The sequence below is a fragment of the Notamacropus eugenii genome, chromosome 5, assembly GCF_028372415.1.
Source record: "Notamacropus eugenii isolate mMacEug1 chromosome 5, mMacEug1.pri_v2, whole genome shotgun sequence".
In the NCBI taxonomy this organism is placed as follows: domain Eukaryota; kingdom Metazoa; phylum Chordata; class Mammalia; order Diprotodontia; family Macropodidae; genus Notamacropus; species Notamacropus eugenii.
This window is the reverse complement of record NC_092876.1, coordinates 74,589,936-74,617,188: the sequence shown is the minus strand read 5'-3', so window position 1 is coordinate 74,617,188 and position 27,253 is coordinate 74,589,936. Positions and strand designations below refer to the sequence as shown.

General features: G+C 39.6%; 1 protein-coding gene across 7 annotated transcripts in view; it reads left to right on the top strand.

Moving 5' to 3' along the window:
* CCDC30 (coiled-coil domain containing 30) overlaps window positions 1-27,253 on the top strand; it is a 165,877-nt gene that overhangs the window by 100,245 nt on the left and 38,379 nt on the right. For 5 of the 7 annotated variants that reach the window (XR_011967154.1, XM_072609733.1, XM_072609736.1 and 2 more), the window contains 5 exons: window positions 8,316-8,495; window positions 14,531-14,740; window positions 18,671-18,822; window positions 21,341-21,503; window positions 24,345-24,457. Coding sequence is in view for 6 of the 7 variants with exons in the window: in XM_072609733.1 (XP_072465834.1) it covers window positions 8,316-8,495; window positions 14,531-14,740; window positions 18,671-18,822; window positions 21,341-21,503; window positions 24,345-24,457 (818 nt within the window). In the remaining variant the exon portion in view is untranslated. The remainder of the gene's footprint in view (window positions 1-8,315; window positions 8,496-14,530; window positions 14,741-18,670; window positions 18,823-21,340; window positions 21,504-24,344; window positions 24,458-27,253) is intronic. The other 2 variants (XM_072609737.1, XM_072609735.1) reach the window with 2 other exon arrangements.

Sequence of the window (27,253 nt, the reverse complement as noted above, 5' to 3'; positions counted from 1 at the left end):
CCCTTGTCAATAATAAGAAAGTTCAAAAGAAGGATAGAGAAAGATGAGTTCTATCTTGGACATATTGAATTTGAGATGCCTATGGTAGATCCACTTAGAAATATCTAATAGGCAGTTAGTTGGTAATATGTGACTAGAGTTCAGGGAAGAAACATCTGTGTAAAGATAATAGAATGCATAAGAGTGGATGAAGGTAGAGACAGGAGAGAGAGAAGGGCACATAACTGAATTTTGAAGTATACCCACAGAAGAACACCCATCTGGATGTTCTGCTATGAAGGGATCATGACATAGATGATGATCCAGCCAAGAAGACTGGCTGGAGGTTGGGAAAGAATAAGATAACAAGGTGATGAAACCTAGATAGGAAAGAGTAGGTTGGAGGAGTGGGTGCTTAGTGTTGTTAAATGTTAGGATTGCGTTCCTCCTTTGTTGCTGAAGAAGACCATACCATCAGAGAAATGATGACATGACTTTCACTTAACTATATTTTGAGGTGGAGAGGGCCGTGCAGGTCACAAGCCTCACTTTTCCTCCAGAGCCATCTGAATCCAGTGACGAGGTATGCATCAGGATGACTGGAGATGACTCAGGATGCACTGGGAGTCCTTGAGCCCTTTAGGCCAAGGTCTTTGCAGGTACTCAGGGTGAGGTAACGCCCATTCATTGAATAGGACTGTTTAAACAGTAGCCAGGGGATGGCCCCTTTAATGAGGCCAAGGAAAAGAACTGATATCAGGCTGGGAGGGAAACTGCAACAGTTACTATTGATAATCACTATACAGCTAGGAGGATCCAGAAGAGCCCTTAGGCCCTAGGGGCCCATTGACGTCTCAGCTTCAGAATGCAGTAGGTTTAAGGTTTTGGGAAAGGGAAGAGAAGAGAAGGAGAAGGGGAAGGAGAAGGGGAATGGGAACGGAAAGGGAAAGGAGAAAAGGAAAAGAAAGGAAAATGGCCAGTAAAACCCAAATCATTTGGGCATCTTTTGGCCATCCAAATTTACCTTCCTTTGGAGAGGAGAAGGAAGGGGAGGGGGAGGCAGACAGGAAATGTTAGGAAGAAAGGTCAAGAAGGATGAGATCTAAGACAAGACCATTCATTTGATCTGGCAGATCATTATTAGCTTGGGATTTTTAGTTGTGTGATGAAAAGTAAATTAAGCAAAACCGATGAACTTAGTGTCTACATCAGACACCGCATACAACATTCTGCACCCATAGTCTTCCACTTCTCAGAGAAAGAAGAGAGGTGCACTTTCTCCTTATTGACAAGGTCTACATTGGTCATTAGTTACACAGCATTCTGTTTTGTTTTAGTGCTCATCTAATTATTGTAGTAATTGTGTGTATCGTTTTCCTTATTCTTCTTTCTTCACCCTTCATCAGTTCATTCACAAATACTAGAATGGCTAATAGAATTTTTTAAAAAAGATAAAATCATTTTATTATAAAAAATATAAAATCGAGTATTGGTGTGACTGTGAGCAAACAGGGACTCCAAAACTTTGTTGGTATCACCATAGACTGATATAAATTTTGGAGATCATGAATCTCCACTCAGTGATTCTGCTCCTAGGACTTGATCTCCAAAGCACCGTAAAAGGAACAAAGTTACTGACAGCTGTTATTTTTAATAGCAAACCATTGGAAACCACCTGTATATCCAATTACAGAATGACTGAACGGAGATGTAGCAAGAGTGAGCAGAACTTCTGATTTGCTACATGAGGCCATCTCCCATGGAGCTGAATACTCACCTTGCTGGAATGACACAGTGAGCTCCTGATTAAAAACTGCCCCAAGGGAAGAGGATTTCTATTAAAACACAGATCTGAAACTCAGGGAAAGAGATAACAAAAGGAGGCAGCCGGAGCCTTGAGGTGCTTTTAGGGGGGACAAAGGTGGTTCTTGCACAAGTGTCCATCTCCCTGACATTCAGTCACCAGTCACCTTCAATGTCCCTGCCCCCAGTCACTGAAGACTAATCAGAAAATTCCTTTGACTCCAGGGCCAGTGCTCTGTCCACTGCGCGCCACCTAGCTGCCCCTATATTTCTTTCAATATTAAAAGTTTGATCATCTTTTCACCTGGCTAGTCACAGTTTATGTTCCCCCTTTGTAAATTATTTGTCCTTGTCTTTTGACCATTGCTCCTTTGGGTAGAATGTATTAAAAATCTTCTAGCTGTGAGTTAATTCCTTATAAATTCATTCTTAAAAAAAATGTGTTTCTTTTTGCAAGGTTGTGAAGTTTTGCTGCAGAATTATTAGGGGCTTTTGTATTTAAGATTCATATTAGAACCCTTTCAACATAATAAAATGCTGTCCTTAATCTGTCTTCTTACTTTCAAATTTTAATTAAACTTTGCCTGATATATCAGAGCTGTTCCAGTCTTTCCTTTTGAATTTATTCAGCTCCCCCTGTATTAAATACGCTCCCAATAAACAACATCTTGCTTGAGTCTTTCTTTTAACCCATTTTGTACCTCTCTTTTATTTTGTTGGGGAGTTTGGGGCAGCTAGGTGGTGCAGTGGATAGAGCACCAGAGCAGGAGTCAGGAGGACCTGAGTTCAAATCTCACCTCAGACACTTGACACTTAACTAGCTGTGTGACCTTGGGCGAGTGACTTAACCCCAGTTGCCTCATCCTGGGTCATCTCCAGTCATCCTGATGAATATCTGGTCACTGGATTCAGATGACTCTGCAGGAGAAGTGAGGCTGGTGACCTGCACAGCCCTCCCTCACTCAAAAGAAAGTCAAGTGCAAGTCATGTCATCATTTCTCTGACGGGATGGTCTTCTTTGGCAACGGACAAACACAATGGGGAGTTTAGGCTATTCAAGCTCTGCATAACAACTGTTAGGTTTGTTTTTTTCCTTAGTCATTCTATCAGAATGGAATATAAGTTTTCCTAATAATGCCATTATTAATCAAAACTTAACCATTCTAAACAGCTCCATAAGTTGCTTTAACTAAATCAAAGTAAAGGTGCTTTTCCTTGTGATTACTTGGCAATCTTTCACCTTTGACCTTTCATTTTTTATTTTGTTTCTTTGGAAAACCTTTCAATAGCTATTTAGCTAGCACAGTACCCTTGTGTTTTTGTTAAGGGCTGCTTTATTTTAATTGTTTAAAATGTTTTTGTCTATGGTAGAGAGGCCTATTTGCTGCTTAAAGATTTCTTGAAGTAGATCAGAGTCTACTATTCAAATATCCATTTTTGTCTTCACAAAATGTTAAATTTTGCCATGTAATTCTAGTTTCATAGCCCGTTTCTTAATTTTGCATATATATGTTATTATTGATATGTAATTATTATATTATAAATTATGTATCATAATATATAATGTAGTATAGTATAATACAATGTATTTTGATATAATAATGTATATTCTGTATCCTCCCTCATTCTCCTTGAAAAGTCTTCTGTGATCCTAATTATTTTACCTTGATAAATGGTTTTTGGGCAGTCAGGTGGTAGAGTGGATAGAATGCCAGACCTGGAGTCAAGAAGACTCATTTTCCTGAATTTAAATCTGGCCTCAGACACTTACTGGCCCTGTGACCCTGAGAAAGTCACTTAACCCTGTTTGCCTCAGTTCCCTCATCTATAAAATGAGTTAGAGAAGGAAATGGCAAGCTACTCCACTATCTTGCCAAGACAACCCCAAACTGGCGTCACCAAGGATCATGAAAATGACTAACCAGCAAAGTAATTTTAAAATTATTTCTGATAGATCATAGTATTTTTTCCTTATCATTATAATTTTGGCATTTAACTATGATATATCTAAATATGTTATATCTTGACTTCCTCCTTGTAGGTGTCCTTTATATTTATATTTTACTGGTTTTAATCAATTTTGTAAATGTTTCTTTGACAACTTCCTGAAATATGGTATCTAAATTCTTTTAGACAAAATAAAGATCCTAAGAAAGGAAGGCAATTTTGATCCCATAAACATCACTGAGATTTAGTGGGACAAACCCCATAAGAATATGTTCTAGATGAATATACCTTATTCAGAAGAAATAGGATAAACAGAAAGAGAATGGATAATAGTGTATCTTAGAAAGGCATAGTCATGTCAAGAAATTAAAGAATCTGAGTAAAAAAGCAGGATGGAGGACATTTGGGGAAAGATCAGAGAGGGAAAAGCAGAAGTGATTTTGGCATCAGAATACGTTATATACCACCTGGGCAGAAAGAGGAAATGGGTGATGCAGAGAACAGTTATAGTAGTGATTAGAGACTTAGACTTTGAACGGATATATGCAGGAGGGTGTGTGTGTGTGTGTGTGTGTGTGTGTGTGTGTGTGTGTGTGTGTGTGTGTGTGTGTGTGTGTGTGTGTGTGTGTGTGTTCATCCTTTGTTGCCAAAGAAGGCCATGCCATCAGAGAAATAATGATATGACTTGCACTTGACTTTCAGTGAGGGAGGGCTGTGCAAGTCACCAGCTTCACTTCTCCTCCAGATCCATCTGAATCCAGTGACCAGATATTCATCAGGATGACTGGAGATGACCCAAGATGAGGCAATTGGGGTTAAATGACTTGCCCAAGGTAACACAGCTAGTGAGTGACAAGTATCTGAGGTGAGATTTGAACTCAGGTCCTCCTGACTCCTGCCCTAGTGCTCTATCCACTACACCACCTAGCTGCCCCTGTGCAGAAGGTGGAAACAAGGGCAAATAGCAGAGGATGAGGAGAAGTGTGGCATAGTCCTGTGAAAGTCTCAGGAGTGCCAACACTTGACATAAGCTGATGATGGTGGAAAAAAAATGTGGTTTTAAAATGTACTGAGGGAAAGAGGAGGATCATTCCCTCTAAGAAATACTGTGTGACCTTGGGAAAATCACTAGACATCACTGCATCTCATTTTCTTCATCTGTAACATACTGGGCATGGACTTCTAATATGGTTTCTGAGATACCTTCTGGCTCTAGACCTGTAATTCTGTGACCAAAGAAAGGGTCCAGTTGCTACTTGGGGTGGATGGGATAGTGATATCTGACCAAAGAAAGACCAGACAGAGCTGCTCTCTTCTTAAACTTCTCTTTTCTCTGCTAAGAAGAATGACCTTTTTGGTACATTTAGAGTTTCCAGGATAAGAGTCCCTCTATACTCTGTACTAGTTAGATCATTTCTACAGTATTGTGTTTAGTTCTGAGTGCCACAGTTTAGGAAGGGCATTGATAAACTGGAGAGTGTCCAAAGAAGGCAAAGAATATGAAAGACCTGAAGTCCATGCTAGCTGAGGATCTTTTCAAGAACTGGAACTGTTTGAAGTCTGAACAAGAGGAGATTGGGCTGGGGAGGGAGAAAGCAGTGGGGAGGAGTCCTAATAGCTGTCTCTAAGTCATTGAAAATCTGCCTAGTGAAGGAGGGACTAGACTTGTTGTGTTTGTCCTTAGAACATAGAACCAGGAACAGTAGGCAGAATTAGCAAAGGGGCAAATAGGGACTTGATATGAGGAAGGTCTTCAAGCAAGGAGTAGATGACTGCTTTTTGTATGTCTTATAGTGGATATTTGTCATGGTTATTGACTGCTGAGATCCCCTCAAACTCCAAAATTCTGTGATTCTGGTTATTATTATTTTGGGTACGGTTATGTCTCTAGTCCTAAGATTTCTGCATCATGATCTATCCTTCAGATTTGTGTACTTTCTGGCAGTTTGGATTATTCAGTGATTTCCTGAATATTTCCTTGCCTTGATAGATGAGCAAAAACTCCAAATCCCAGCAAACTATGCAGGTTCAGGCCTTCTCCTCCCCCCACCCCACCCCCAGTTCCCCTCTTGGCCTCCTCTATGTGTTACAAATCAGTCTGTTCCCTATTCCTTGGCCCTAGCAGAAGGACAGGGATGAGCAAGTTAACAGTCATTGCTCTGTCCCTAGTTGGCTGACTCTCCCCCTACTTCCTCCTTATTTCTATACCCAGACTGCTCCCTTTGATGGGGGATCCACAGTCCTGTAAGGGAGCAGACTGGGGAGCTAAGATTGTAGTGATTCTACCCAAAGTACTTAAACCCCAAACCTAAAATTTGAAAGGAAAGGAAGTCCTAAGTGCTAACATTACCTTTAAATCTCTTTTTACTGTCTTCCTATAAACAAAAAGCTCGCTTTTTGTCTGTCCACCTACATTTTCAGTGCCATTAGTCCAGACCAGATGTTGTGTTTTTGCATCTGTGTTTATAGATTAAATGATTGTATATGTTAATAATGTTAGTTAAGTTTTGATGAGTAATATCTAAGGAAGATACTGGAGTGATTAGACTAAAGTGTTCTCAGGTTGTAGGAGAGCTCAAGAAAGAGGAAAGCTAAAGCAAAGGAGAAGTCAGGAAAGGCTGAGTCTAATCTGGCTTATTGTGACTCATGAGAGCTTGGCTTGAGGTAACATTCTATTTGAGCAGTGGTATAAATTATAATACAGAGAGATTTGTCTTTGACCAAGAGAAGAGACAAAAGAAATAGAATATTTAGGGGAAACTCTGTGCGGTGCCATAGTGCTCAGAGTGCTGGTCTTGGATCAGGAAGACCTGAGTTCAGATCTGGCCTTAGCCACTTCCTAACTGTGTGATCCTGGACAAGTCACTTAACCTCTATTTACCTCAGTTTCTTCAACTGTAAAATGGAGATAATAGTGGCACCTACCTCACAGGGTTGTTGTGAAGATCAGATAAGATATTCGTAAAGGGCTTAGCACAAGGCCTGGCACATTGTAGTGTTATATAAATGTTTATACCCTCCTCGTTCCCCAAAATAGACTTTTTAGAGACCTAGGGAGAAAAGGAAATGGGTTTAGAATGGATTAGAAGAGTGCCAGAAGATATCTGAATGTTATCTCAAAGGCACACAGTTGGACACTCTTTTAGGTGACCATATTTGCCTGCCTAAATATTGGTCTGCACACTTTTATAAATCCTCATGTCTGTAATTAAGTAATTATATTGTATTCAGAACAATTGGCCTGAGAATTAATGACTTCCTGCTAAAGAGAGAAGTACAAGTCTTAAGATTAAGTCTTCATTCCCAAAGCCTTATCCTTGGTGGTAAAAAGGGAAATGACAGGGGTCTTGAGTCTGAAATTGCCACATGGACACATAGTCTTTCATTTTCTTACTTTCATATGCTCATTCTTTCTTAGACATACATGCATACTTATACACACTCACACACACAGTCTCTATTTTAATTCCCTATTAGTGTTTTTCCCCCATTCTAAAATGAAGCTTCTTCCGCTAAAGTCTTTTTCTGCTACCTCATCATGTTGTGTTTATGATCCTGGGTTCTCAAAGGTTTTGCCAGTGAAGCAGAAGCTCTAGTAGGGTCTACTAAGCTGGAAAGGCTTTGAATATTGGCCCATGGAAGATCGACCATTTTGTCTGTTGTATGAGGATCAGCCTAGCTAAAGTCAGAGATGCTTCATTACCACGTTGGCCAAAGAGTGAGGATTTTTTGACCTTAGGATCCCCTGAAATTATCATCTTCTTAAATAAAGAGAGTTGCAGTCTGATTTAGTGGAGGGAGTACCTCCACCAAGGAAATCTTAGAAGTAAAGTAAGAAGAAGATGATGATAGATTAGGAGTCTACCTGCTCCCATAATTTCCCATTTCACCCACTTTAGGGTGAGAATATCAGGGGCAGAATAAATACAACATATGGCTATTACAGTCCCTTTCCATTTTTTATACTAATAAAAGAGATCAGAAGTATGGTTAAATTTAAGTGGAAAATCATCTCTCCAAATTCACCTTTTGCTCTGAAATGTATTTTTGTGCTTATATCAGAATGTAGGCATGTCTGATATTGTGCAAATTTACTATAAAAAAAATAAGGCATTATCATTGCAGATCTGACTCAGAGGCTGAGAACAAGAGTACTTTCTTCATCCTGCTTCCCTTCTTATCTTTCACTCACCCTCTCAGTCTTGACTAGGGGTGGCCTCAAGGCTGCAGTTGACCATTTCCTGTTCCCTCTCAGACTTCCATAAGACTTTTTAACCTTTTCTTAGAATGTACCTGGAAGGGCAAGCTCAAAAGGGTTTCTTCTCTGCAGGCAAAAGAGAGTCACGAAGTAAAAAAAACAAAGACAAAAAAACCCTTAAGAGTAGTAGGTGCTACCTAACCATAAACTTGAAAACAAGGTGGTTTTTTTAAAATGAATAAAGTGAAATTTAAATAATCATGAGATTGTTTAGCTGGACTATGGTTATCTAACAAATGGCATGCCAACCTGCTTGGTTGTAACCTGTGCTTGGTCATTCAGTTTTTATTGCTTACTTCCCCAAAAACATTTTTCTTTCTTTGTGCAGAGTTCTCTAGAGAAAAGTTTGAGATACCAACAGCAAGACGAAGAGCTGCAGAAGCTTCGACAGAACTGGCAAAGAGTGCAGACTCTGTACACCTCGATTGAGAAAGAGCTGCAGTTGGAACGGACAAAAAACTTTGATTTAAAGCAGCAGAATAACTCACTTCAGGAAGAGAACATTAAGGTAAGCATGGTTCCCTTGCTTAGCCACTAGGAGTATAAGCGCTATTCAGCAAGCACTTATTAAGCACCTACTGTGTGCTCAGTTCTGGGGAAATAAAGAAAGACAAAAGACAATCCCTGCTCTCAAAAAGCTTATAGTCCAGTGGGAAGACCTCTTGCAAACAAGATGCAGCAAGGATAAGTTGGAGATGATCAACAAAGAGGAAGGTACTTATATAAAAAGGGATCTGAAATGGCTTCTTATAGAAGGGGGGATTTTAGCTGTCACTTGAAGGAAGCCACGGAAAATGCTCAGAGTCAAGTCTTGTGTGAGGAATAGCAAAGAGGCCCAGTGTCACTGAATATCAGAGTACATGATGGGAAGTAAGGTGTAAGGAGCCTGGAGTGGGACAGGTTAGGAAGGACTTTGAATACCAACCAGAGGATTTTATGTTTGATCCTGGAGGCAACAGGGAGCCACTGGAGTTTATTGAATGGGAGTGGATTAGGTGACAGACCTGTTCCTTAGGAAGATCAATTTGACAGTTGCATAGAGGATGGAATGAAGTAGGGAGTGAATTGAGTCAGGGATGCCAACTATAGAAGGCTGTTATAATAATCCAGGAGCAAGATGATTAGGCCAATAAAAGGGTGGTAGCATCGTTAGAGGAGAGAAGAGAGTATACAAGCGATGCTGCAGGTGTGTCTTGTCAACAGATTGGGAATGGGAGATAAGAGAAAGGGAGATGTGGAGAAAGATATGTAGGTCATAAATCTAGGTGGCTGGGAGTATGGTGGTACTTTTGACAGCAATAGAGAAATTTGAAAGAGGGGGAGAAGGGAGGAAGACATTGAGTTCAGTTTTAGATAAATTGAATTTAATCTATGGGACATCCACTTCTAGATGTCTAGTAGGCAGTTGGAAATTTAAGACTCGAAATCAGAAGGAAGGTTAGAGAATTATTACATTCTCAATTATTACATTACATGGTCATTACAGATGATAGTCTAATCCAAGGAAACTGGTAAATGACCAAATGAAATAGTATCGAAGGAGAAGAGAAGAGGGCCCAAGACAGAGCCTGTTATTGGGCATGACATGAGTGAACATCCAGCAAAGGAGACAGAGGAGAAGTGGCCAGGCAGGAGGGAGAAAAACCAGGAGAGAGCAGTGTCACAAAAAGCCAGAAGGAAGAAAATATCAAGGACTGGTCACCAGCATCATAGATTACAGAAATGTCAAGAAAGGTGACAACTTAGAAAAGGCCATTAGATTTGGCACCTAGCGAATTTGGAGAGAGCAGTTTCAGTGGAATGAGGACACTGAAAACTAGACTGCATAGAGTTAAGAAGAGAGTGAAAGTAAAGGAAGTAGGGACACATCTTGTAGACAGCCATCTTCTCCAAAGGGAGGAGAGATTTAGGACGTTAGCTAGCAGGGATCAACCAATCAAGGGAGGATATTTTAAGAACAGAGGAAACATAGGTGTGTTTCAGTAGGGGAATAGTCAATAGACAGAGAGTGACTGAAGAATAGTGAGAGAATATGGAGAAGATGAGATAGATTGGGATCAATTATGCTTGGAAGGGGCTTTGCCTTGGCAAGGAGAAGGGTCACCTCTTCCTATGAAATAGCAGTAAAAGAAGAAATAATGGTGGAAGGTATGTGAGTGATGTGAGATGAGGAGAAAGGGATAATGGGGACCACTTAGTAAATGGTCTCAATTTTTTCAGTGAAATAGGTTGAGAGTGTGGGAGGAGGAAGGTATAAGAAGTGATAAAAAGGTTTGGAAAATCCTCCGTATTGAGTAGGGTTGCAAGTTCATTAATGAGGCATAAATGGATTGAAGGTCCAAATGAGATTATATAATATATTTGTAGTGGATCCAATCAACATGGTTTTGTGATTTTTTCCCTAGATTTGTTCGGTGGCAAGTGTGTAGGAGTGAAGGCAGTGGATGGTGGGAATGACTGAGGTCTGAGACTTGTCTCAGAGCAAGAGTGGTGATAGAAAAAGTGGGCAGGGGATTTGAGAAAAGAGGATGGTTTAGAGTTGAATTGATTCACTAGAAGATCAAGATAGTAGAGGGAGAAATCTCCAGTAAATTGCCCTCTCTGTCATCTCTACTTTTCTCACTAGTCTTTGATCATGCTCTCTCTACTAGTGGCTTTCCTAATGCCCACCAACGTGCCCATGTCTTCTCCATCTTACCTGCTAGCTATCAACCTATATCTCCTCCTTTTGGACCTAAATTCCTTGAGGAGGCTGTCTACAATGAATACTCCTCCTTCTTTTACTTTCACTTTCTTATTCACTCTATGCAATCTGGTTTTCTCATCATTTAATTGAAACTGCTCTCTCTAAAGTTACTAATGATCTCTTAAGTGCCAGATCTAATGGTCTTCTCTCAGTTGTCATTCTTCTGGACATTTCTACAACCTTTGATGCTGATGAACAGTCCTTCCCTCTGAGGTTATCTCCAGTTTATCCTGTTTATACCTTGTTTGTATAGAGTTGTTTGCCTGTTGTTTTCCTCATTAGACTGTGTATGTCCTATATAGAAAGAGACACTTAGAAATTTTGTCCAGATCCCAATTTGGATGGCCCAGTGTGCTGAGGGAATTCTGGTTTTTCATCTGAGGGTGAAGAGATGACTTCTCATCAACCACAGACCCTAAGTTCCTCCTCTAGTAGGGGATAGCTTCACATACTCTGGGAAGCTCTGCCTGGCAAAGTTTCCTTCTGAGAGAGGAAGCTAGATTTTCTTTGTCTTTTCCTTTGGGTTGGGTAACGCCATTTCATGCATCAAGACAGGCCCTTGTGAAACAGGAACCTTTGAGAAACTTTGTAAAATGCTCTTTGTTTGTTAAATCTGCATAACTTTGTGGACGATTATAATTTTTCACCTGCACATTTGAGACTGTATAAGAGCTGTGTAACATTGACTGATGTAAGAGATTGTATAGCACTGGGGGAACAAGTAGAAAGAATAATGATTATACTTCCCTGAGACCCCAGAAAATGTTTGGACTGGGGATGTGGACAGTGTGTTGAGAATGCACCCTGGCTGACAATTGCTTAGCAATCTCTTCTTTGAATTCTTTGAGTGCCCCCAAAATGTGGTTCACCTGATCTGTGTGACTTGAATTCATCAAGGGCAGTGAAGCACTCTCTTATCATCTCTGTTTGTCCTGAGTATCAGCTTCCTCTTGACCATCTTTGTTCTGATACCTGGCACAGAAAAGGGAAGTGGAATAAAAGCTGAACTCCTCTGCCTTCTCTCTCTGGCCTATTGTCATCAGATGCTCCCAAGTGGAGGGTTCTGGCCTTTCTTGGATCCTTGTCTTTCTCCTAAAACAGAAAAACAACATCAACAACAAATTCTGCCTCTTTTGTTGTCCTTAGCTTCCCCCACTAACTTTTGTAACTTCCTTCTCAAAGAGGATCATGACATCAGGGAGATGATGACATGACTTGCAGTTGACTTTGATTTGAGTGAGGGAGTGCTGTGCAAGGTCCCCAGCCTCACTTTCTCCTCCTGAGCCATTTGGGTCCAGGGGCCAGATATTCATCAGAATGACTGGAGATGACCCAGGATACAATGGGAGACCCTGGCCCTTTTAGGCTAAGAGGCCTTTTCAGGTTCTCACTTAGAGTGAGGGTAACACCCATTCGGTGAGTAGGCCTTTTTAAGAAGTGAGTCAAGGGATGGCCCTTTTAATTAAAAAAAAAAAATCATACTGGGAGGGGAAGGCAGCAATATTATTGGTTGGTTAGTTGGTTGTTGTCCTTTGTCTTCGAAGAGGACCAAAATGACAACATTTTCACAGGATGTTTGGTGTTCTTATATTCATTCTATTTCTTCCATCCTCAGTATGTAGCCACCAAGTGGCGCCGATGAACTTAGCCAGCAGAGCTGTCAGTCATCTATTGGACCTGGGTACAACTGGCCATGCCCCTCCCCGCCACTCCCCATCCCTTCTTTTGTGGCTGAGGCTTCTTTAGTCCTTGGTTCCCCTCAAAGGTGCAATCTCCTGGCTTTCAATACAAAAGACAGAAATGAAAACTGCATCTCACTGCTGCTGTTAACATGTATAAGATGTGTAAAGACTCTCCCTGATCCTGAGGCTTGCCCTCCTTCTCCCTCCATAAACTAGTATTTCTCTTACTACTTGGCCAGCAGTCTCTCTCTGGCTCTTTAAATTTATAGTACCTCACTTTAAATATATACCACCTCACAGTGGTAGAGATTTCCTCTGAGATTTTCACTCAGTCATCCTCCTTCCAGTTGCATCCAGCATTAGTTAGTGTGCACATTTTAATAGCTAACCATGGATTTTAACCAGAGGGATTGAAGCAAACAGACAAAAGAAACTTCCAAAACCCTGCAGCGGTGTAGTCAACCATGGAGCAACCACAACATTACTGTGGCTCAGTAGTTTATTTCTTTCAGAGGGAGCTTTGTTTTGTAGAAGACACCTCTATCTTGTGCCTTGGTGTTCCTTGAGCACAGCACGTATTACCAGATCTTTCCCTTACTCTGTCTGGCAAAGTAAACTAAGGTACATATCACTAGGGAGTAGACTTGGGATTTTTCTTTTTTTCTTTTACTGCTTAAATTCAAGAAAGACATAATTTGGTTTGGGGGGTTTTCCCATTTTTAAATTTCTGAATTTAACAAACATGAAATAAAATAAAAGTACTTCTAGAGAATAGAAGAAAACAGAAGAAAAAAGAAAGGGTTGTAAACAAAATGGTGAATTTCTATTATGTACAGCTTGCTTTTCTTTTTAAATATATAATAAATGAAGCATGTTACTTTCAAAATTATCCTACTTACCTGTGATTCCTTCTGATCTTTCTGTTCTCTTTTGTGCATTTAAAAAAAAAACAACCTGTTTTCATGCATTAAACCTTTTTTGTTTTGTTTTCTTTTTCTTGTTTGCATCCCTATCCCTAGCTCCTGCCCCTCCCTGTTACCCCATCACCCCAACTGAGAAAAAAAGGGAAATAAAATCTTTGTAGCAAGTATATGTAATAAAAAAAAAACTCAGTATGGATAGTCAAGCAAAGCAAATTCCTCCATTGCTTTCGCTAACTTGAATCTATCATCTCTTTGCCAGCAGGTGGGTAACGTGCTTCATCACCAGTTGTCTACAATCACAGTTGGTCAGAGTTCTTAATTCTTTCAAAATTGTATTGGTTAGATTTCTTCAGTCTTTCAAAATTGTCCTTATAGTTATTGTGTTATTATTGTACAAATTGTTTTCCTGGTCCTGCTCATTTTATCATGCATCAGTTCATATAAGTCTTTCCAGGTTTCTCTAAAACCATCCCTTATTTCATTTCTTACAGCACAAAAATATCTCATTGCATTCATATATCAGAATTTGGTTAGCCATTCTTCAGTTTACAGACATTCCCTTAGCTCTACCAAAGACAGCCAATTACAGATATTTTTTACATATTGGACCTTTTTCTCTTTTTTTGAGCTCTTTGTGCTATAGCCAAATAAAAGTGATAACTGTAACGCTATCACTAGGTCAAAGAGTACACACAAATTAGTGACTTGGGAGGCATAGTTTCAAATAGTTTTCCAGACTGATTGGACCAGTTTGCAGCTCCATCAGCAATGTCTTTTTGTCTACAGTACATCTAGTAATCCTCATTTGCTTTTGGGGGTTCTACGTTGTCAATTTGATGAGTGTACAGTAGAACCTCACAGTTGTGTGCATTGGCTTTTTTTCTAATTATTAGTAATTCGGAGCATTTTTGATATGCTTGTTGACAGCTTGGATGTTTTCTTTGAAAAATTACTTGTTCATATGCTTTCATCATTTACTTGTTAGGGAATGGCTCTTATTTTTATAAATTTGAATCTCTTTCCTATGTATCTTGGACATGAGACCTTTCTCAAAGAAACTTTTTACAAAGATTTTTTTTCTCTACCTGAGAAAAAATATATTTGATGTAGAGTAGATTCATTTGCAAGATTTTTCTCGGGACACTGAAATTTAGTCTATGCTAAGATTGTCATTTTTATTCCTCAACTCCAGATCAAATCTGAACTGAAGCAGGCCCAGAAGAAACTATTTGATAGTACGAATATGTGTTCTTCCATCACAGCAGACTGGGAAGGTAGTCAACAGAAAGTAAGAGAACTTGAACAAGAAATTCTTAAGCAATCGGAGAATATTCAATCACAAAACAATTTGCATGAAAAACTTGCTCAAGAGAAAACCAGGGTGGCTTATGCAGAGAAAAAGGTAATTATAAACATTTACATTTGGCCCTTTCCTATAACTAGGTCTTGGAAACTATCACTGAAATCCTCTTTCTCAAGATTCCACTAATTGTGAAGTTCATACCACAACTCTAATCAATTCTGGGTATTTGCAGGAAAAAAATACTTAGGATTTTACCTCTTCTTCATCTCCCCATACTCTACAGCTTCTAGATTCTGAGTGGATTTTCCTTTCTTCTCTTCCCCCATAGTGTGAATTTAAAAGGGTAAGATCTATGAAAGTCATAATATGACCTTCATAGGATCACAGGATGTCATAGTTACTGGAAGTCCTCAGTTGTCATCTTGTCTAGCCCATGCTAGAACTCTCCTTTTCAAAACACTGAACAAGTGATTGTAGCCTGTCCTTGAAGACTTTGATTATGGAAGAATCCTCCATGCCAAGACAGTGCAGGTAGATAGGTATAATTGTCATGAAGTTTTCCCTGCCTCAAGTCTCAAATTTCTGCTCTTTGGCTTCTATCCACTGCTCCTAGTTCTGCCCTGGTTGGCTCAGTAAAATAAGTCTAGCGTGTCTACCATCTGACATATCTTCTTACAGATTAAAGAGTCAGGCTGTCCCAAAGTTATCCCTATATGTGTTTTCTTTTACACTTTCACTTTGAAAAGTATTTTTTCAAGTGTGTTGTAGTCAGCCACCAGACTGAGAGTGAGGAACCTCAAGCTTAGGTCTAGCTCCAACCCCTAGGAGCTGTGTGACCTTGGGCAAATCACTTAAACTCTTCAAACTTTAATTTGTTCATTGAAAATCCGTACCCCCTATATCATAGGGTTGGTTGTTAGGCAAGCACTACGGAAACCTAAGAAGCATCAAGGGCTTTCATCTCACCTCAAACATTTACTGGCTAAGTAGGAATAATAATACCCCCAGGGTTGTTGAAGAGCAAATAGAATATTGTTATGTTAATTAACCTTTGCAAACCTTAATATTAATATAAATGTCAGCTATTATTATTTACAATAATTATAATAAAATTAGATATCATGCCCCCAGGTGGTTAGAGTGTGCCAGTGATATAGTCCATATTAGAAACTAGTTCTTTGACTAAGATTGAAAGGTTTAATTCTCTATTCAAGCCCACCGAGATTTCATCATGAATTTTCTACCATTTATATTAAATATATACACATATTAGAACAGCTTGATTTAAACAAACATGAAACATCAAGCAGATAACGTTTATATACTCAGTCAGCAAGCATTTATTAAGCACCTACTATTTGCCAGGCACTGTACTAAACACTGGGGATACAAAGAAAGGGAAAAACAAAAAACAAAAACCGATCCCTGCTCTCAAGAAACTCACAGTGTAATGGGGGAGACAATGCACAACTATATACAGACAGAGATGTAAATAGGGAATAGTCTGAGAGGGAAGGCACAGAAACCAAGGAGGATCAGGAAAGGCTTCTCACAGAAGTTAGGACTTTAGCTGAGACCTAAAGGAAGCCAGGGAAGCTAGAGGTGGAGGTGAGGAGGGAGAGCACTCCAGGTATAGGAGACAGCAAGTGTAACTTGTGCAGGGAACAGACAGGAGGCCAATGTCACTGGCTTGCAGAGCACCTAAGAGGACTAAGGCCTGAGGAGACTGGAAAGGTAGAGAGGAGTCAGTCAGTAAACATTTCTTAAGTACTTTCTCTTGCAAGGCACTGTGCTAAGTGCAGGGGATACAGATAGAGAACAGAGAGTCCCTGCCATCAAGGAAACTACAATGTGATGGGGGAACCACACGCAGCAAGGAGTGCAGCAGAAGGGAGACTACTGGCCTGCTCCACGGGGAGGTGAGAGTCCTGAGGAAATTGAGGAAACACACATCCCAAAACTGATTGGATCTTGAAGGAAGATGAGCCTCATGAGGGCCAGATGGAGAAGTCTGAAGGAGTGTAGCAGTCTGGGAAATGACAGGTGATGACAGGCTTTGAAAGCTATGCAGGACTGGGCGTTACTGAGTAGTGAGGTAACCATGTCTATGGGATGTACAGTTTCCGATGTCCAGAAGACAGCTGGACATGGAAGGCTAGAGTTCAGGAGAGGTTAGTTTTGTTATTGATCAGTTGTTTCAGTCGCGTCCAACTCTGCCTGTTTGAGGCTTTCTGTGCAAAGATGCTGAAGTAGTTTGGCATTTTTTTCTCCAGCTCATTTTACAGTTGAGGAACTGAGGCAAACAGAGTGAATTGACTTGCCCAGGGTCACATAGCTAGTAAGAGTCTGAGGTCAGATTTGAACTCAGTCTTCCTGCCTCTAGGGCCAGCACGCTATCTGCTGGCCCTCCTGGCTGCTCAGGAAAGAAGTTAGGACTGGAAGAGTAGATATGAGAGTCATCTGCATAGAAATGATCATTGAAACCATGGGAGCTGATGACATGAAGTAGTGTATCAAAAGAAGAGGAGAAGAGCCCAAGGCAGAGCCTTGGGGGACACTCAGTATCAGGCTTGACGTGAATGAAGGTCCAGCAATGGCGACAGAGAAGGAGCAGTCAGGTAGAAGAAAAACCGAGAGAAAGAAGCATCATGAAAACCCAGAGAGGACAGTGTCAGAGGACACAGAGAAGTGAAAAGGCCAGGAGATGTGGCAGGTAAAAGACTATTGTCACTTTGGAGAGAGCAGCTTTGTTTGAATGATGAGACCAGCACCCATTGGGTAGAGAGTTAAGAAGAGAGTGAGAGAAAAGGAAGCAGAGCAGCATTGTTTCCAGCAACATTTAAAGGTAACTAGATGGTGTAGTGGAGACAGTACCAGGCATAGAGGCAGGAAGACTTTGATTCAAACCCTGGCTCACACACTTAATGCTAGGTTTTCCTGGGGGAAAAATCACCCTCTTTTAGCCTCAGTTTCCACAGATGTATAATGGGGATAAAAATGGCACTTACCTGAGAAGGAAATGAGCAAGTATAAGCTGCATTATAAACTTCAAAATGATCCATCACATTATCAGTATTAACTAATATTAAGATTATTATTTAAACCCCAAGATGCAATCAGCTATCTTTCTTACCAGTAACTGATATCATGCCTAGACTTGTACATGTTCATCCAATTAAGGCTTTAAACCAAAATTAATAAAAAGTATTTCATAGACATTGTAGTCAGTCTTCAAAACATCGCTGACATCCAGAGTAGGAGTTGCTGGTACCTGATTTGAGACAATACCAGATATTTTATTTCTAAAAATGTTTTATTGTATTTTGTTTATTTTGTCAACATTTCTTCTTTTTTTTACTAGAATATGGACTTTTGGAAGAGTTTTTTTAAAAAATTTATTTTCAGTTCCTATTTCTCTCCCTCCATCTTCCCCTCTTCTACCTATTGAGAAGGCAAGAAATGATATCCATTATATATTTTAAGTCATGCAGAACATATTTCCATGTTAGACATGTTATGAAAAATAAAAAGCAAGAAAAAATGAAGTAAAAACCAATATGCTTCTGTCTGCAGAGTTGATCAGTTCCCGCTCTGGGCTGGATAGCATTTTTTATCACCAGTCCTTTGGAATTGTCATGGATCAATCCGAGTAGCTAAGTCTTTCACAGCTGGTCATCACCACAATACTGATGTCAGTGTGCACGATTCCCTGCTTCCACTCACTTGATTTTGCATCAGCTCACATAAGACTTCCCAGGCCTCTCTGAAACCAATACTCCTTGTCATTTCTTACAACACAGTCGTATTCCTGCTCACCAGTTGTCGTCCCTCCATTCTTGCCAGATGTTCCGTCATCGGTGCAGAGTGTAAAGATTCTCAAGTTATTTTTAGATTTCAGGCTGCACTTGACACCAGGCCACAGTGCACAGCAGTACCGTTCATCTCAGGGTTTGTCCAGGATTTGTCTGATTGAAAAGCAATTTGCAGTCTTCTGAGTCTTTGTTTCTTTCTCATCATTTTCTCCTCAAGGTCTTGGAACTGCAGGAGAAATTAGAAGCTGCAAATGAATCTTGTGCAAAAACCTGCATTTTAGATAAAAAGCAGCTTGAAGAAGCTGTAAAAGAAGCAAGAAAAAATGAGGCCACATTAAAAATGCAATACCAGGAAGAGCAGCAGAAGAGGTAATAGGAACAACAGGTGTGGTTTTCTTAAGGAGAGATTACCTTGTAGGACGCAGCTGTCTGGTGAACACAGCATCCCCAGCTCTCTGACGGGGCTCGTCCACACATACATTAGAACTCAATTGTTTGAAACTTTTTAACATAGAAGCAATGCTTTCCTTTGCTTCCTTGATGTCCCCACAGGGGCCCACTAAGCCAAATATAACTGAGCTACAGCAGTAACAATTACAATTTCTTTAAATGTTTATGAGTCAATGTGTTCATCCAGGAACTTTGGATGCTAGGAATACATCTCTGCCCCTGCTGCAGTCACAGTCTCTAGAAGAGAATCCCTCTTTCCTTAGCATCAGTCTCCTCCTCTGCTTCAGTCAGAGGTCAGTGGGAATTATTTGCCCCAATTCATATGCTAGAGTCAGGAAGAAGGACAACCAGAGTTGTAAGGTGGGAGGTGAGTATTCTGGTAGAAGTTCCCAAGGGTTGTGGATGGGGGTAGAAGTGGTAAGGAATGGTGACGTGGTCTTGCCTTGGAGGAGAACAGGGGGAAGCAGAGATCATTAAAAAAGTGTGTATGAGATGCAATTGTTAATGAAAGGGTATGGGAGGTTACAGGAGGTAGGATGGGGGTCAGCTCCCCAATGAGGGTCAGTGGTATGAAGGATAGAAATTCTGGCAAGCATGTGTATAGGAAGAATTAGAGGTGGTAGGAAGGCATTACTCATTGAGAGATTAGAGGATTTTCTATAGCTAAACTATCTGGGGTGGCTATTAGTATATCAGTAATGCTTAGATGGCATTTGTTAGAGTATTTTTAATTGTAATTATGTAGCCCCATTCATCTTAGACCCATAGTCTACAAATTGTGATAGCATAGGAAATAGTGGGCAGCTAGGTGAAACAGTGGATAGTGCACTAGGCCTGGAGTCAGGAAGATCTGAATTTAATCTGGCTTTAGATACTTCCTAGCTGTGTGACCCTGGTCAAGTCACTTAACCCTGTTTGCTTCAGTTTTCTTATCTGTAAAATGAGCTGGAGAAGGAAGTAACAAACCACTTCAGTTATCTTTGCCAAAAAAACCCAAAGGGAGTCATGAAGAATCATCTGTAACTGAAGTGACTGAATAGCATATAAAATAATAATCTCCCAAACTTGTATATAACAAAATTCATATTATTCGTGATGTTTTATACTTATCCAATGTTTTCTTCTAAATGGGTTAATTGTACCTTGAACCATCTCAATCACTCTACAAATATTATCATAGATATATTAATGGCTAATTATATTGCAATGTTCAGTTATAGGGAGAGAATGAGAATGGCTTTTATCTAGGCCTGCTGTTTTCAAAAATGTTGATCCAGTAGAATAGATCTTTGGTCTAGAGGTGTGCTGGTAAATGTTTAATAATTGGCTGACTGATCTAAAAAAAGTACACATAACACTTCTAAGTTTAGTCTTCATTATTAACATTTTCTCCACTTAATTACAGAAAATCAAAGAAACTAAATCAAGTTCTGATTTGTAGCTTTTGCTGGTATCCAGGGTGTAAATGCTCACACTGAAAGTTTACCAATCTGCTCTTACTCTAGCATGCTTCTGCCTTGGGCCTACAGAATGTTCCATTGCCATTATAATAATTAGTTTCCTTGCATTGTCAACAGTTGTCATACTTTATTGAATTCCTCTGACAAAGATAAACATATTTTTGCATAGGTTTTATGATTCAACCAAATGGAACAAATTATGCTGGGAAGTTCCACTGCTCCTTTTTATAAAACAGTGTGGCTTCTGATTTATGGATCAGAATTTGTCATTGATTATTATGGATGATCTCAGCATATTTTATATCAGTTATTTTCTAAGTGTTCTTTGATTATAACTTAAAATGTCTGAAGTCTTATTGAATGTTGTCCTTGATATAATTAGCATATAGGTCACCAACTTGCAATTTAACACAGACCAGTCTTAGCAGAAAATGGGAATAAAACCACATGGAAGAAGGAGCTAATGGGACCAGAGAATTGTTAGGGTTTGCTGGGCCAGGAGCAAGGAAGACTCCTCTTTGTAAGTTCCTATCTGGCCTCAGGCACTTACTAACTGTGGGACTCTGATTGCCTCAGTTCCTCTTCTGTAAAATGATCTGAAAAAGGAAATGGCAAACCGTTCCAGTGTCTTTAGCAAGAAAACCCCCAAATGGGGTCACAAAGAATCAGACTTGACTCCAAATGACTGAAAAGCAGCAATAAAGCACGGAAGTAGGAGGAATAGAGATGGGAGGGAACCAGCGCAGCAGAGTGTATTTATAAACCTGCTCCTTGCAAATAGAAGCAGAGACGTCAGAGAGGTAGAGTATAAGCAGGCTCGCTAGTCAGAGTCTCTCACAAACATTGCTATGAGACTCTTGTTTTGGGGGAATGGGAAACCTATTTGTCCACTCTAGATACCTGTGCCCCGTGTCTGTGAATGAGTTGTATGGGCTTACTTGCTTTATCATTGTCATGTTACTTTAACTTGCCCACAGGAAACTACAAGATCAAAATGTAGATGAACTACAACAGCACATACAATATTTACATGCTAAAGAGGCTCTTATGGAACAGTCTAACTGTAAGCAACAACTTAAGATTGAACAACAAGAGGTCCAACTTCAAATATTAGAAGATGTAAAGAAAAAATCTGATGAGGTGAGAGTAAAAAGAGAATACTTTTCCTTGCTTTTGCATTTCTTGAAAGACCTAAACTCTTTGATGAAATATGGAAAGCAATAGAAGATTAATAACATTATCCATTAGATCATATCCAACATCTATCCTATATTTTGCAAGTAATAATGTGTACTGTGTATTCGTCCTTCATTGCCGAAGAAGACCATGCCATCAGAGAAATGATGACATGACTTGCACTTGACTTTGTTTTGAGTGAGGGAGGGCTGTGCAGGTCACCAGCCTCACTTCTCCTCCAGAGCCATCTGAATCCAGTGACCAGTTATTTATCAAGATGACTGGAGATGACCCAGGATGAGGCAATTGGGGTTAAGTGACTTGCCCAAGGTCACATAGCTAGTGAGTGTCAAGTGTCTGAGGTGAGATTTGAACTCAGGTCCTCCTGACTCCTGCACTGGTGCTCTATTCACTGCAACACCTAGCTGCCCCAATAATGTACTATCACATATAAATATGGCGTTATTAACCCCTTGGCAACAGAACATTCTCTCAGAATTATTTTTCTTATAGAGTGAATGAATGAATCCATTAATGTCTTCCTCCATTGCTTTATCATGGTGTGGAGGTAACTCTGGGTTCTCAAAGGCTGTGCCAGTACAGTACAAGCTCTGACAGGTCCTACCAAACTGGAGGGGGTTTCCCAGTGGTGTTTCTTGTCCAACAACTGGCCTAGCTAAATTCAAAGAGGCTCATCATCAAAAAGTTGTTGATGAATTTTGAGTCACAGTAACTTGCAAAAACCATCTGTTAAGGTGTAGAGGGGTTGTGATGTATGTTGGTTGAGGGAGCACCTACACTGATGAAATCATGTAGGAAGGTTTGCAGTGAGTGATTCACATGATTTCACTTGTTTCTCCCTTTGTGGGGAAAACCAAGGGGCAGAGCCAAGATGGCAGAGTAGAAGAATGGACCTGCTCTATCCCCATAGCCCATAAAATACCTGTAAAGAATGACTCTAAACAAATTCTAGAGCAGAAGAAGTCACAAAATGACAGAGTGAAAGAGATTTGCATCCCAAGACATCCTGGAAAGCTGACAGAAAAGGTCTATCGCACAGGGCTTGGAGCAGAGCTCAGCCCAGCCTTGGCTGCACTGCACAGCAGGACTGGAGCAGGCTTTAGTTTTCTGAATCATGGGTGGCAGCTGTGGTTCCCAGATTTATCAACCCTCAAATGCCAAAGACAGCTTCCAAGGTCAGTGAGAAAGCTCTTTCACCTGGGTGAGAAGGGAGCAGGGTTCAGCCACACCCCTGGTCCCAGGGCAGCAGCAGCCACTGCAGCAGCAGCAGCATCTATTTTTGGAGCCCTCTGCCTAAAGACCCTGGGGGAATCGAGTGGCTGATCTGGGTCTCAGTCTAGAGTGGTGGTCCTGGGGTAAGGAGGAGCACTGGTGTAGTAGAGCTGATGGAGGTTCTGGAGAGAGAATCCTACTCACAGGTCCTGGGCAGAAGAGTGCTTGTGGTTGCTTGCAGACCAGAGCACAGTCCAGAAGAGGAGTAAACTCTTCTCCCTTGATTGCGCCACCTTGGAGGAACTGAAAACTTACAGGTCTCCACTTGACAAAGGATTCAAAAGTCAAGTAACTGGCTGGGAAAATGCCCAAAAAGGGGGAAAAAATAAGACTATAGAAGGTTGCTTTCTTGGCAAAAGGTATTTTCTTTCTTCCTTTTGGATAAGGAAGAATAAAGCATACCATCAGAGGAAGACATAAAAGTCAAGGCTTCTACATCCAAAAGCTCCAAAAAAATATGCAATGGTCTCAGGTTATGGAAGAGCTCAAAAAGGATTTTGAAAATCAAGTAAGAGTGGTGGAGGAAAAATTGGGAAGAGAAATGAGAGAGATGCAAGAAATTCATGAAAAGCGAGTCAACAGCTTGCTAAAGGAGACCCCCAAAAATGCTGAAGAAATAATACCTTTAAAAATAGACTAACCCAAACGGCAAAAGAGGTCCAAAAAACCAACGAGGAGAAGAATGCTTTAAAAACGAGAATTAGCCAAATGGAAAAGGAGGTTCAAAAGCTCACTGAAGAAAATAGTTCTTTAAAAATTAGAATGGAGCAGATGGAAGCTAATGACTTTATGAGAAACCAAGAACTTACAAAACAAAACCGAAAGAATGAAAAAAATAGAAGACTATGAAATATCTCATTGGAAAAACAGTTGACCTGGGAAATAGATCGAGGAGAAACAATTTAAAAATTATGTGACTACCTGAAAGCCATGATCAAAAAAAGAGCCTAGACATCTTCTTTCATGAAATTATCAAGGAAAACTGCCCTGGTATTCTAGAACCAGAGGGTAAAATAAATATTGAAAGATCCCCTCTTTGTGTCCAGTGCCCCACCAGTCAAGGTCCTCTGTCTTCTGTCCTCCCTTATCTTTTTTTTTAAAAACTCCTCCACACTTTATATGTATATATATAATATATATAGATGTATGTATGTATATGTATGAATGTGTATATATGTATATATGTATGTGTTGGTGTGTATGTATGTATAGATGGATAGGTAGATAGATATAGATATAGATATTGATATAGATCTTCTTATGAGATAGGGCCATCCCTCTCCTGTCTAACATACCACTTTCATTTCTTCCTTCTCTTTGTGGCTATATAATTCAGTCTGAATGAGCCCTGTTGGCCGCTGTTTCATATTGTTCTCCTCTTCCTCTGTGCTTCCTCTCTATGGTTTAGTTTGTCATTTAATTATCTTAATGGTCTGTGTAAGTGACCACTAGGATTAATTTTTACCAAATAATTTTTTGAAGTTCTGTGCACAAAATTCTTCTGTTTTCCAGCAAGTTAAGAACAATAAGGAACTACTGGAGAAGGTGTCTTTGTTACAACAAGAGAAGACTTCTTTAGAGAAAGAATATAGTCAATTTTTGAAGCAGCTTGATGTCCTTATGAGGTAAATAAGAGGCGGCAGGATGCAATGTAATGATGATCCACTAAAGTAGAAGTCAGAAGACCTGAGTTCATGTCCAGATTCCCCTGCTTCTTAGTTGCAAGTCATTTTGCCTCTGTTTTCTTTTATCCATAAAATGTGAATAATAATATAATATCTATTTCACAAAGTTAATATGAAGATTAAATCAAAAGAGATTTTAAAGCTGTAAGGCACTATATAAATGTAAGGTATTTGTTATAAATGCATAGAATTAAGAGTTGAAAATTATCTTAGAGAACATCTCATTAGATCTCATTATTTTATAGATAGAGAAATTGATAAATAATATTAGCTTTAGTAATAATGCCAGTAATAATTCCATAATCATAATTCAACCAGAAAACAAGTATATGTTAAATCCAATTCATAGAATAATTGCTTTGGGTTAAGTAAGAAGGGATATATATCCCTTCTGATATACAATTAAAAACTGTTACAGGACGTCCAGATTGTCCTATCTGAGAACCGATGCTTCCCTGGGTCACCTTTGTCCAAACTTCAGCCCATATTTATGTGTTTGCCCCATGGTCCTTTTATCTTACCACAGTTTTTCTCTGGGGTAGAAACTCCTCCCGATTCCGTTTAGATTCTATCAGGAATTATTTCAGAGTAAGCGGTCTCTGCTTGTCTCCTCAGCTAGAGATATTGTTTCCTTTTCTCCTTTCTCAATTTCTGGACAGAACCCCTTCCAGGGCTTTGAGTTTTTATTCCTCTTGTTCTCTGTAATGTAGAGAATCCTCTCTTCTTTTGGGCTAAACTAACCTAACTTACTCCAGAGGATCTCTAGTTTCATCATAGTGGGTAGTCCTACCAACCAACAATGGAGCTCACACCTCATCTGTGGTTGTCCTTAATTCTTGTACAGGTCTTCCCATAAGTTTGCCATAGGAGGCCTTCCTCAGGCATCTCTTAGCATCACAGGAACAGCATTGGAGAATGGAGGTTATCTAAGTGATCTCCTATTTTTCCTACCTGACTTGTCTATCTTTTTTTCCAGTCATACATTTCTTTGATCCTTTACTCTGTTTCTGTGTAATTCCTTTTTGTAATATGTTACAAATATGCAGTTCACACTTTCTCTGTATTTCGTTATTGCCCTTTACTTTATGATCAGTATTCCAAGGAAGAATTGTGTTGTTTAAACTTGGTATCATCAGAAAAACTTTACAGTTTTCCAAAGGCAATTCGGCTCACTGTTCTCCTCCTCTTCAACGTTTGGTGCAGATCATTGTTCATTTGCCATGTCTGTTTAAGTATAAATGTAGAGTTACAAGTCTATAGATATGTATCCATATGGATATATAGCTAGAGAGATAGATATGCCCTCTAGGCTGTCTATCCAGCTGTACATGATAGTCTAGATAATTGGCCTTCTTCATCCACTTGTTTTTTCCTTCCTTAGTTAACCCCAATGTGGGATCTCATTAGGATTTTCTGCAATGTTCCAGAATCTGGTACAACAAGTCTAATGTCATCCACAAACAGGAGCATCTAGCAGATAAACTAAACTTGCCATCTCTAGGAGAAGGGTTCCTCTTCAACTTTGACTCTGCACTGGCTCTTCTTCATGCTAGTGGTAAACACTTTTGGCAAGCCTACATTTCCTGTTTGATGCCTCATTTGGTGGTAATGATCAGAAAGTTGTCATATAGCTGTTTCTACAATAGAGGAGATAACATATGCCATATTCATTGCAAGCTATAAAATATATAAATGTCAGCTATGAATGTTATCTTTATTGTTACCGTCATATCTTTCTAGGAATCTTGCCTACTTTTGACATGTATAGGAGACCCTTATTGGAGAGGAGTCTTTAAGGTGTCATTTTACTCTACTAAATATCTTTTCCATAGTCAGCAAACAATAAGCATAGTGGGATCTTATATTCTCTATTTCAGTTCATTTTTAGATGGTAAAAATGACATCTACTGCAGAATATCACTTGCACAAGATAGCCTTTTCCTTTCTAGTATAGTCAGAAGGGATGCCCTTGATGTATACACGTTATTTTCATTTTCAGAGATGAGAAAATAGGGATGAGCTGATGCAGCAGTTACTGAAATTCTATCAGTTGCCCCTTTAAAAAAATACACTTGATTGATGTCTTTTGTCTTTACAACATAGTTATTTCCTGACTCTGCACCCAGATTGAACTTTCCTTTGTGACAAAGAAAACCAGTTAAGCAAAAGCACCTGAGACAGAGACAGTATCTGAGATCATACACAATAATGTGTCTTCGTTGCCTCCCACTTCTCTACTGTGAGAGAATTTCATAACTTCTTCTCTGGGAATTTAATGGCTTTTCCATTACTTCAAAAGGAAGTTGCATGAGGGAATTCAATTTCCTTTTAGTGATCTTTTCTTTCACCTCATTTTAGCTATTGTGTAGTTTTCATTCTCTTGACTCTGATTTTGCTCTGCAAATGTTCATACAAATTTTCTGAGTTCCTCACGTTTGTCATTTTTTTTTTTTACTAAACATTGCATTCATATACAATAGCTTTTTCAGCCATTTCCTAGTTGGTGGACACACATTTATTCCAGTTCTTTACCTCCACAAATTGCTGCTATGAATGTTTGGGTATATATTGGATCCCTGTTTTCTGTTTCATTTCTTTGAGGTCAAAGAGTCTAGACTGGCTAATTCACTTCTTTTAAAAGATTTCAAACTGAAATCTAGAACAATTGGTGTAATTCACAGCTCTACCAATAATGCGTTGGTATTTCTGTCTTCCCACCTGGTGAAATTTTTTTTG